This window comes from Pagrus major, chromosome 10, assembly GCF_040436345.1.
Source record: "Pagrus major chromosome 10, Pma_NU_1.0".
Taxonomy (NCBI): domain Eukaryota; kingdom Metazoa; phylum Chordata; class Actinopteri; order Spariformes; family Sparidae; genus Pagrus; species Pagrus major.
The window spans coordinates 33013-45572 of record NC_133224.1 but is presented as its reverse complement, the minus strand read 5'-3'; the positions used below and the strand labels follow the sequence as shown (position 1 = coordinate 45572).

Sequence of the window (12560 nt, the reverse complement as noted above, 5' to 3'; positions counted from 1 at the left end):
TCTGTTGTAGTCCTTCTGTGTCTCTGTTGTAGTTCTTCTGTGTCTCTGTTGTAGTCCTTCAGTGTCTCTGTTGTAGTCCTTCTGTGTCTCTGTTGTAGTCCTTCAGTGTCTCTGGTGTAGTCTCTCTGTGTCTCTGGTGTAGTCTCACAGTGTCTCTGTTGTAGTCTCACAGTGTCTCTGGTGTAGTCTCTCAGTGTCTCTGGTGTAGTCTCTCTGTGTCTCTGGTGTAGTCCTTCTGTGTCTCTGGTGTAGTCTCACTGTGTCTCTGTTGTAGTCCTTCAGTGTCTTTGATGTAGTCCTTCTGTGTCTCTGGTGTAGTCTCTCTGTGTCTCTGTTGTAGTCTCTCTGTGTCTCTGTTGTAGTCTCTCTGTGTCTTTGTTGTAGTTCTTCTGTGTCTCTGGTGTAGTCCTTCTGTGTCTCTGTTGTAGTCCTTCAGTGTCTCTGGTGTAGTCTCTCTGTGTCTCTGGTGTAGTCCTTCTGTGTCTCTGGTGTAGTCTCACTGTGTCTCTGGTGTAGTCCTTCTGTGTCTCTGGTGTAGTCTCTCTGTGTCTCTGTTGTAGTCTCTCTGTGTCTCTGTTGTAGTTCTTCTGTGTCTCTGTTGTAGTCCTTCTGTGTCTCTGTTGTAGTCTCACAGTGTTTCCGTTGTAGTCTCACAGTGTCTCTGTTCTAGTCTCACAGTGTCTCTGTTCTAGTCTCACAGTGTCTCTGTTGTAGTCCTACTGTGTCTCCGTTCTAGTCTCACAGTGTCTCTGTTGTAGTCTCACAGTGTTTCCGTTGTAGTCTCACAGTGTCTCCGTTGTAGTCTCACAGTGTTTCCGTTGTAGTCTCACAGTGTCTCCGTTGTAGTCTCACAGTGTTTCCGTTGTAGTCTCACAGTGTCTCTGTTGTAGTCTCACAGTGTCTCTGTTGTAGTCTCACAGTGTTTCCGTTGTAGTCTGACAGTGTCTCCGTTGTAGTCTCACAGTGTTTCCGTTGTAGTCTCACAGTGTCTCTGTTCTAGTCTCACAGTGTCTCTGTTCTAGTCTCACAGTGTCTCTGTTGTAGTCTCACAGTGTTTCCGTTGTCGTCTCACAGTGTCTCTGTTGTAGTCTCACAGTGTCTCTGTTGTAGTCTCACAGTGTCTCTGTTGTAGTCTCACAGTGTTAGTTGTCGTTTGTGTGTCTATCTATGGTCATCGTAGTCTCCTTGTGGTTTTTTTGACCCTCTGTGGTTGTTTTGTGTCTCTTTTTGTGTCTTCGTATGTGTTTTGTGTCTTTGCGGTTGTGTTGTACTCTCCGTCTGCGTCCCTGCGTAGTTGATCAGTCTCTGTGGTCACTTGATTTCCTTTCCATCGACATCCTTTGACCGGGAGGCTCTGAGCGATCGACACACTTTCAACTTTCAATCAACTGCTGCCACCAAAGCGGCCACACCCACAGAGCTGTGACTGCAATGCACTCTGGGGTTTGTGGTTCAGCACTGGTGAGAAGATTCATTAAGTGTGTGTCTGAGGGAAGGTTGACTGTTGAAGCACCGGCACAGATTTTATATTCACATTGAAGTGTTCTGTGTCTGAGGGAAGGTTCTGTTCATACATGCTGCATTCCTGACACACACACACACACACACACACACACAAATACCTGAGCCAGTTCAGACCTGTGGATGTCAGCAGGGAGACAGACAACGAGTGACATGTTAGAACCTGGTGGGTCCAGCTCACTGCTCCACAGTGATGGAGAGGCCTGAGTCACAGGTAGATGTGCTCAGGCTGTAGCACTGGGAGCAGGAACACGAGTGAAGGTGGTTTAAATACCAACAGCAGCTGTAGTACTTCTGTCAAAACACTTCTACTGTCATTGTACTGCAGCATTTCCCTGTGTGTGTGTGTGTGTGTGTGTGTGTGTGTGTGTGTGTGTGTGTGTGTGTGTGAGAGAGAGAGAGAGAGAGAGAGAGAGAGCAATAAAGAGGTGTGGTGTCTCAGACTGACGAGTTTATACAGGCCACTATCCACAGTATGCATACCCCTGGGGAACGAACACACACACACACACACACACACACACACACACACACACTAACTGTATCCCTCTTTGGTGACAGGAAGTGGAAACTCAAACCAAACCTCGTTGAGACTTGCTCGTCACAGAAGGTTCAGGTTGACGTGTCGCTCTGTCACACGTAGTTTTCTGAAGCGTGTGTTCACTGAGACACGGCGGAGCTGAACGTCAGTCACATTTCATCTGCAGCACTTCCTCACAGAGAGCACACACTGCAGACACAGTGCAGTTGTTCTGAAGCGTATAGACACTGTGACACATAACTATTACTCACTGTCAGAGGCTTCACATCACATCTACACTTCCATAAGTGATGTAGAATAAGACCAGAAGACGAGTGACACTCAACATCATAAAGGACCTGGAGACATGACATTTTCAGGACTTGTGATGAATCTTGTGCTTTCCTGCACTGTTCAGCCGTCTGCACAGGCCGTGCTGGCTGTGGTTTTTAGCCCTGGGCTACAGAGAGGATAGCTCAGCCACTTTTCACACAACACAGTTAACATGAGCCCAAGGCTGCATGCTTCACTCTGTGTTTCTACTAGTCCTGGGTTAATGTCTGTTGGAGCACATGAAGAATGTTTGCACTGTAGAAGACTCCAAGCAGCGACGCCCGTTCAGCTGTGTTTAAACTTCACACAGTCAGAGAACAGTCTGCTGTCAAATAACTCCTAGTTTCAGCTTCATGAATCGAGACAATGTCATGTGGACAAACTGTGTCCTTCCGTCCTCGAACCTGCACTGCAGTGGTTGCTCCTGGAACCTCTGTGACCTGCAGAGTCTGCTCACACTTAATTATTGGAAAAGTATGAAGATGATTAAAAAAAAGCAGCACTGAACACGATTCATTGTCTTCACTGTACAGCACCAAGTGTAAAAGATGATCTGCCTCTTTGTATGATGGTGCGGTGAACATTCTTCTACATCACGCTGAGTGGCTGTGATTTCAGACACAGGCCTGTTTGTCTTTGGATGAAGGCTAACAGTTTCCCCTGTTTCCAGTGTTTGTGATAAGCTAGGCTAAGCTAACAGTGCCCTGGCCTCCTGTAGTCACGTTCACACAAGCACGAAGAGTTCAGCAGCCTTACATGGAGGCTGAAGCAGAACATCGACGCTACCAGAGGAAGTGCTGAATGTAGGGGACACACACACACATACACACATACACACAAGCACACACACACATACACACACATACACACAAGCACACACGCACACACACGCTTCCTCAGTAACTGTGAACTTATTTTCTGAGTCAAGTTGAAAGAAGTCGAGGCGAGCGAGAGAAGAGGAAGTGGTGCAGCTTGAAGGAGCATAAAGTGTGTGTGTTTGTGTGTGTCCTTATAAGGCAAAACAGAATGAGGACATGAGTGTGTATCTCACACACACACACACACACACACACACACACACACACATGTACACACACTCTCTCACACACTGTTTTCTAATGAGATTCACACACTTGTTGAAGATAATTCATGTGTTTTTATGGGAAACTGAGGCATTAAACCACAGAGTCTTCTTCACAGAGCACACCTACTTCCTGTCACAAACTTCCTGTTCAGAGGATTATGCTCATGACACACCAACACACACACACACACACACACACACACACCCTTCCCTGCACATGCTGTCATTTCATAACGAGGTGTTTTTCCACTTCCCGTCACATTCGGTTGTTAACACAGAGCTGGTTGGACATTTTTCATCTTGATTAATCCTCAATGAAAAATAGTTCCTCCAGAGAATTATTTTGTCACGGTGAACTACTTTAAAAGCAGAAAAAAGAAATGTCTGTGCTCCTGATTTCAGTCTGGTTCAGCCTCATAATCAAGATGATTTTATTTGTATTTGAGGGAAATCTGGCATTTTTTACATTAAACCTCAGATAAATTGTTAGAGATTAAAAACAGAGCAGCAGAGGTGGAGACATCCTGAAAACACTGGAGCCTACATTTCCCATAATACCCCGAGTGCACACACATCCACACCTCATCGAGTTGCTGAAGTGCGACTATAAAATGTCAACGTTCATGTGAAGATCCTGTTTGAATGTTCGTGTCTTCTGCAGATAGAATACAGAGCCAGAGGTCAGTGGACACCCAGACGGTGAGACAGTTGACCGATGTCATCCCTCGTCTTTGTCTCCTCTGTTCATTAAGAGATTATAAAATGTTAAAGTTTTTAAAGGTAGCAACAAATCTGTTCCTGAATCTTCTGTCACCATGTTGAAATGTATAATGACAATGATAATAATAATGATAATAACAATAATAATAATGATAATAATAATAATAATAATAATAATAATAAATTAACTCAGTCAGAACATTTTAGTCTGGATTATTTCCATGAGTATCAGTGTTTGTCCTGCCCCTGCTGGACACATGAAGCTACAACGTGTGGATTACTCTGTCAGAGACGGGAAGCAGCGACTGAACAAACAGACATGGCTGCCCACAGAGGTGTGTGTGTGTGTGTGTGTGTGTGTGTGTGTGTGTGTGTGTGTGTGTGTGTGTCCAATCAAGTAAACGGTGACTTTGTTGTAGAAGACATGAAGAACCCTCTGGCACACAGGTGAACCCTGGTCATACACAGTCGTTGGTGACCACATGATGCCTCATTAGACCTACAATAAACTACTGGACACTGTTATACTGAATTTTAGATGTTGATGCAATTAGAAATTAAATGAGAAGTTCTTATCAGATCCAAAATATATGAATGAGATGATATTTGAGCTGTAAGGAGAACACACTGCTGTAGTTAGACAACATTATACCTGATGAGTGTAGCTATGCCATCAGCACACAGACACATGCTCCCTTATTAGACCGTCTGAGGTTATTCAGTGACTCTCTGACCTGTTGGACCTGGTTCTGTAATGAGTGGCGATACACAGCTTGAACTGAAAAACTTTTAATTCATCACTTTATGATAACAGACATCATGCAGCACAGACGTCATTTCCGTGAGCTCAGATGCAAACGGGTGGAAGTTGGAGGAGAACAACACGGGACGTCAGCCATCTTGTTTCAGTATCCATTATATTTCAGATGCTTGGCAATCCTCTCCACAACGACGGCCGTACACCCCTCTTTGGGTGAGCCAAGACCTATGACCAACGCTGTGGACACAGAGACAGACGAGTCACACAGGACAGTCAAACTTTATTTAAAAACAGAAAGAAACACAGAGACAGAGTGTGAACTGTGGGGCTGATTGACCCTCCACAGCTCTCACGTTCTCCCTGACTCTACCTTTTTCGGTTATGCCGATGATCAGATGTTGGGTTTCCTCCATCGTTTTGCTTTTCATGGTGATCGTGGTGAGGAGGATTATATCATCCTCTTCCTTTCTGAGGACCATGGCCTTAACTCCAGCCAAAGTAATAATGCTGCCCATGTTAGGCACGGCAACCAACGCCCTTATTTGATCTGGCTGAGAGAGAGACACAAATCATTGGAGCCTTGTTGTAAATTCAGCATTAAATACAAACATGAAGTTAACCAGTCACCTCAACATCACCAGACTCCTTTAACAAATGTAGTGATTTTAAGAGTTGTTGAGTTAAAACAAACTTTATAACGTAGTGAAACTCTGTCTCTGACAGATTCTGAATCAGTGTCTCCTTCTTGTAAATTCAGCATTAAATGAAAACAGTAAGTTGTGTGTTTCCTTGTAGAAAGTGTCTGCCAACATTTAGCAGCTGTTTGAACACACTGTTTACACTGATTTCACCATTTACACTCAATTTATGAAAGAAGAAACATTTTATTGACGCTGAACATGTCACATTTTACAGATACACTGAACAGTAACCAGTATAGGCGACTTCTTTGTCCCCATGGAGAAAGTCCCCAGATACTTTTTAAGTAACAAACCTTTGAAGTTTGGCCCTCTGAGCTAAATTTAATCATTTTTAAGATTCTCTGTGTGTTCTGAAGCTCGTTAACGTCGTTATTTTTCACTGGACTGAGATGAAATTTGTCCTGAACATCAGGAAACCCTGACGATCATCTACAACATGTGTTCATTTAAACAGTTGCTGCTGAATGTTATGAATGTATGTTTGTTCTGTGTTGACTTGAAGCTTTCATACATATATATATATATATATATATATATATATATATATAGTGATATATGATATATATATCACTATATATATCACTTTATATAGTGATATATATAGTGATATATATATCATATATCACTATTATATATATAGTGATATATGTATATATCACTATATATATATATATATATATATATATATATATATATATATCACTATTTATATATATATACATATATAGTGATATATATATCTCACTATATATATATGTGTCTGCATTTACTCAGCACTCCAATGCTCTTTGCCATCTTAGAACACAGATACTTAATGTGGGCCTTCCAGCAGAACTTGTGGTCTATTAAAACACCCAAAAATGTGTTTTCATAAAGTCTTTCTATTACAACATTATTAATTTCTACATGAACATCTTCGTTCATTTTACGATGTCCAAATAACATAAATTTAGTTTTGTTCAGGTTCAATGATAATTTATTTGTATCAAACCAACTTTTTAATTTATACATTTCTTCCGTGACCACTTCCAAGAGCTGCTGCAAGTCTTCCCCAGAACAAAAAATATTCGTGTCATCCACAAAGACAACAAACTTAAGTACATTTGAAACTCTACAAATATCATTAATGTACAAAATAAATAGCTTCGGGCCCAAGACTGACCCCTGTGGGACACCACAGGTAATGTTCGGACTCTTTGACTTGTGATGGCCCATCTGCACAAATTGAAGCCTGTTTTTAATGTAGCTCTTAATCCAATCCAGTGCCGCCCCTCTGATGCCAGACCTCTCCAGTTTTTTAAGTAGTATCTAATGATCAATTGTGTCGAATGCTTTTTTTAGGGTTCCCATAGCATATTTCTTATCATCTATGCAGTTTGTTATTCCCTCTACCAACTCAATTAATGCCATAGAAGTTGATCTGCCTGATCTGAACCCAAACTGACTGTCCATTAATATATTATTTTTTTTAATGAAGTTATCCAGTCTTGTAACAAAAAGTTTTTCAATTATTTTTGAGAACTGAGGAAGCAAGGACACAGGTCTATAGTTGGTGAAAAGGTGTTTGTCACCATCTTTATACAATGGAATTACTTTCGCAACTTTCATTTTATCTGGAAATGTTCCTGTTATGAATGATAAATTACATATATGTGTTAACGGATCCACAATTCCATTTATTATTTTCTTTACAAGACTCATATCAATATCATTCCAATCTTTCGACGTTTTACTTATACACTTATTTACAATATCAATCATTTCCTTACTTTTTACAGTTCCCAAAATGATAGAGTTTGGACGTCTCTCCACACATTTCTCCTCAACACATTTCTTCTCGGATAACAATAATTGTTATGTCATTGTCCGTAAACAATTCAGGGTAATCTGGTTTGGTTTGTCTTTTTCTAATAATATTATTTAATATATTCCATATACTTTTTACATTGTTTTTATTATTCTCTAATCATTTATTATAATAATCCTTCTTACATACTCTCATAATATTAGTTAATTTATTTTTGTATTTCTTATATTTAATCTCCGCCTCTTTCGTTCTATATTTTATGAAATGCCTATACAGAGTATTCTTTTTCTTACAGGCATTTTGTAGTCCCTTAGTCATCCAGGGGTTTTCAGAATACTTATTCTTGTTACTACATTGTTTGATTGGACAGTTTTTGTATTACGCATTTTTGAATATGTCTAAAAATAATTCATATGCTTTATTAACATCAGTTTCTTCACAAACTTCTTTCCAATTATAATTAATTAAATCATTCCTAAATGCAGCTATAGATTCCTCAGCTCTTACTCTACTGTATTTAACTTCATTACACTCCCAGTTCCTTTTGTAGTTACATTCATGAATCACAAAGACAGGCAGGTGATCACTAATGTCATTAATTAATAATCCGCTTACAGTACTACTCTCCATATTGTTTGTAAAAATATTGTCAATCAAAGTGGCACAGTGAGATGTTATTCTGGTTGGTTTTATAATTGTTGGAAGTAAACTCATACTATACATTGCTTCCACAAATTGTTTGGATTCAACAAGTCTATGTTAAATATGTGTTATATATTATTATTATTTATTATTATTATTATTATTATTATTATTATTATTATATATATAACTATATAACTATATATATATATATATATATAGACAGGACGCTGTCTTCACTGAAGTCTCCGACAAGACGACAGACAGGAAGACAGACAGGAAGACGGACAGGACGACAGACAGGAGGACAGACAGGAAGACGGACAGGACGACAGACAGGACGACAGACAGGAAGATGGACAGGACGACAGACAGGAGGACAGACAGGAAGACGGACAGGACGACAGACAGGACGACAGACAGGAAGATGGACAGGACGACATACAGGACAACGGACAGGAGGACAGACAGGACGACGGACAGGAGGACAGACAGGACGATGGACAGGAGGACAGATGGGAAGACAGACAGGAAGACGGACAGGACAACAGAAAGGACAACAGACAGGATGACGGACAGGAGGACAGACAGGAGGAAAGACAGGACGGCGGACAGGAGGACGACAGACAGGAGGACAGACAGGAGGAAAGACAGGACAACAGACAGGACGACAGACACTTCTCAACATATAACTGCATTATTTTTTGAGTTGCCAAAGACACGTCAAGTTACCACATAACTGTTGTTTGGTTCTGTAACATTGCTTCAGACTGTGAACACCATCAGACTGAACACCATCAGACTGAACACCATCAGACTGAACACCATCAGACTGAACACCATCAGACTGAACACCATCAGACTGTGAACACCATCAGACTGTGAACACCATCAGACTGTGAACACCATCAGACTGAAGACCATCAGACTGAACACTATCAGACTGTGAACACCATCAGACTGAACACCATCAGACTGTGAACACCATCAGACTGAACACCATCAGACTGTGAACACCATCAGACTGTGAACACCATCAGACTGAACACCATCAGACTGAACACCATCAGACTGTGAACACCATCAGACTGAACACCATCAGACTGAAGACCATCAGACTGAACACCATCAGACTGTGAACACCATCAGACTGAACACCATCAGACTGTGAACACCATCAGACTGAACACCATCAGACTGTGAACACCATCAGACTGAACACCATCAGACTGAAGACCATCAGACTGAACACCATCAGACTGTGAACACCATCAGACTGAACACCATCAGACTGTGAACACCATCAGTATGGAGTTATAATTGTTGCAAAACTATTTGCAAATGCGTATCTCAATCTGTGTGTGCGTGTTCAGATCTGTGTGTGCGTGTTCAGATGTGTGTGTGTGTGTTCAGATGTGTGTGTGCGTGTTCAGATGTCTGTGTTCTGTAGTCTGTAAATGTACATAGATCTGTAAATGTCTGTCATCAGTCACAACTCAGGCAGCAGCTCTGATTGTCTTTTTACACGTGACTTTTGCTACAGTTCTGCTGTGGCAGATCTGCAAATGTGTAGAAAAGATTGGTGTGTAACTTCACTTTTCCTTTGCCCTGAGCTCAGGCTCACAGGCTCACGCTGCCTGGCTGCCAGCCGCGGGCGCAATGAGCGGTTGTGATGTTGAGAGGCAGACCACAGTGGATTCTCGATTGTTTGCTGTCAGTAAAAGTTCATGTTTTAGCAGTAACTTAGTTGTCAGAAGCTGACAACTAAGTTACTGCTAAAACTCAGTTAGCACTCAGTTACTGCCAACTGGGTGTGTAGGCTGTACTGCTACTGCAGCCAGACATTTACAGATCTATGTACATTTACAGACTACAGAATACAGACATGCGGATTTTTTTACACACACACAGATCTGAACACGCACACAGATCTGAACACACACACACAGATCTGACTACACACACAGATCTGAACACGCACACAGATCTGAACACACACACACAGATCTGAACACGCACACAGATCTGAACACGCACACACACATCTGAACACGCACACACAGATCTGACTACACACACACAGATTGAGATACGCATTTGCAAATAGTTTTGCAACAATTATAACTGAACACCATCAGACTGTGAACTGTGTGATTGATGTTAACACAATAAATATGTAAATAAAAAAGTTCCCATGAAAATAAAATAATCCTTCCTGGGAAACTCTGAAGCTATTTAATGAGAACTGTGTCGCTCACAGACAAACTTCAACTCAACCCGTGAAGAATAACAGGAACACACAGAATCAGTAACACTAACACAAACTTCAAGGATTCTTAACTTTAACAGTATTTGGAGCGCAGCTGTAGGATTCTCCTCGGTTCTCATGGACTGGGTGGGGTGAGCTTATTGTTTCAGAAGAGATTATTATCATTCCTCTGCTCTTTGAGAGGATCCTCAAACTAAAAACTGGGATCAGAAGTCATGAAAATGTTTTGTTTTGTGCGGAGTGGGCCAAGATGGCTCAGCGGTGCCCCCTAGCACGTTTCAGCGAAGCAGCCCTCATGGTACGTTTCACAAACATGTACAAAATTCGGTCAGGATGTGTGTCACCTTAAGATCTACAAAAAAGTCTCTTGGTGCCATCACCTAAACCCAACAGGAAGTCAGCGATATTTAATTGAGTTTTTATGTGAACACTGACAGGAGTTAAAGCACCTGTCCAACAGGAAACAGTGAACAACTCTGTGTGCGTGTGTGTGTGTTTACCGTAATTTCTTTAAAGAAGGGCGTGCTGCTCCAGACACTTCCATCTTTACCAAAGATGGCAGCCTCAGCAACACCTGGATTCTGCTTTAGACTAACAATGTACGGATCCCACGACATCCTGATCACTAACACACACACACACACACACACACACACACACACACACACACACACACACACACAATTATTAACAGTGTCTGGATGAGAGAAGAGACACAGCTCTGATCAGTCAGCAGTGTGTGACCGTGTGAGAGCAGCTCAGCTTACCTGTACAGGTGTGGTCTCAGGTGTGCTGCAGAGAGGTGAGGCAGGAGGTGAATGCAGAAAAACAAGAAACCAGTTCACTTTTAAGCCTGTCACAGCCTGCTCTCTCCACCCCCTCGCTCTGGCAGAGCCTCCGTCAGGTGGAGGCTGGAGGTGTGACCTGTGGAGTAACTCGAGGCCGTCAGGAAAACTTTATATTGAAGCACAGAAGCTCTGCAGACGTTTGTACCTGAAGGTGAAGAGACGTCTAACGTGACTTTGTGAGAACTTTTATTTTGACGCGGTGAGGACGCCACTCTGACGTCACAGAAACGTTCTTCCTGGCTCTCCACTGGATGTCTTTACAATGTCGTGTTGCTGGGTGGGAAACATCAGTGCGTGCTGAGACAAACACACATTCCTCACATGCTACACACCCAGTATTACAGCCCACAAACTGCTGCACAACCCTGCAGCCTCCAGCAGCTGGTTCTGTGTCCTCCGTCACAACCTGCTGACTGTTCGTGTTCTGACATTTCCTCCACTTCTATCTGGATTTTATACAGTTAACATTCATGTGTGATTTCTGGACCAATGGCAGCAGGCCGTCTCACAGAGACGCAGCCTCGTTGTCCACACACACCCATCACAGTGCAGAGGCTGTCAGTCGAGACCAGAAGAGCCTGGAAACAATGAGGTGGAGCTGAATCCTGCCCGACCGGATCGTCTCGTTACTGCCTGGAAGGCGTCAGCAGTTTCTGTTCAAACACCACCCTCTCCCTCTCCCTCTCCCTCTGTCTCTGTGTCCCTCTCCCTCTGTCTCTGTGTCCCTCTCCCTCTGTCTCTGTGTCCCTCTCCCTCTGTCTCTGTCTGTCTCTGTCTCACAGTCAGTCAGCTGTGGACCTCTCTCTGTGCAGTCACCTGAACCTGTATCCTAACCGTCTCCCCAGCCTGTAAACCCAGAGCTGGTGTTGAGGCGTTTGGACCTCAGACGTGGTTTTGGGCTCTTTTCAAAGTCAGTCAGCAGCTCTGTGAGCTCTTCTGTTATTAATCCACAAGAGTTTCAACACACTGAATTCTTTAAATGATAATAATCTGACTCAGCAGAGATAGAGTATAATAATGAATGAGACGTTTGCATCTACACAGGCAGCAGGTCGCCATGTTTCTACAGTACTCAGTGATTTATATTCATTTAAGTAGTGATGATGACATCATCAACGTCTGCAAATGAAGTGATAAACTCCATGACAAGAAACTATACACTTATTATATTGTTTAAAGCACATTTATGGTAAATAAAACAGACATGTAAAGTTGCAGGAGGCTATGAGGTGTCTGCTGTTAGATGCAACATATTAATATAAGTGGTTTGTATTTGGAAAACATGTTGGAATGTTAGTTGCTGTTTGGGCCTCCTGACCTGCAGGTGATTTGGTCGGGGGTACCAGGTTGATGAC

At 42.3% G+C, this 12560-nt stretch overlaps 1 protein-coding gene across 1 annotated transcript; it reads right to left on the bottom strand.

Annotated features, from left to right (window-relative positions):
- Positions 1-5063: 5063 nt before the first annotated feature.
- On the bottom strand, positions 5064-10976 carry LOC141003247 (uncharacterized). Its single transcript, XM_073474543.1, has 3 exons — positions 10858-10976; positions 5309-5489; positions 5064-5175 (listed from the first exon to the last, which is right to left on the bottom strand). Exons 1-3 carry the CDS (start codon positions 10972-10974, stop codon positions 5084-5086), a joined length of 390 nt encoding a protein of 129 aa, XP_073330644.1. The 5' UTR covers positions 10975-10976; the 3' UTR covers positions 5064-5083.
- Positions 10977-12560: the final 1584 nt, after the last annotated feature.

Coding starts and splice junctions, on each gene's coding strand:
- LOC141003247 (XM_073474543.1), bottom strand. CDS start 10,974: ATGTCGTGGGATCCGTACATTGTTAGTCTAAAGCAGAATCCAGGTGTT. Junction 5,490..10,857: donor CCTTCTTTAAAGAAATTACG/GTAAACACACAC, acceptor TCTCTCTCTCAG/CCAGATCAAATAAGGGCGTT. Junction 5,176..5,308: donor CATCGGCATAACCGAAAAAG/GTAGAGTCAGGG, acceptor CTGTGTCCACAG/CGTTGGTCATAGGTCTTGGC.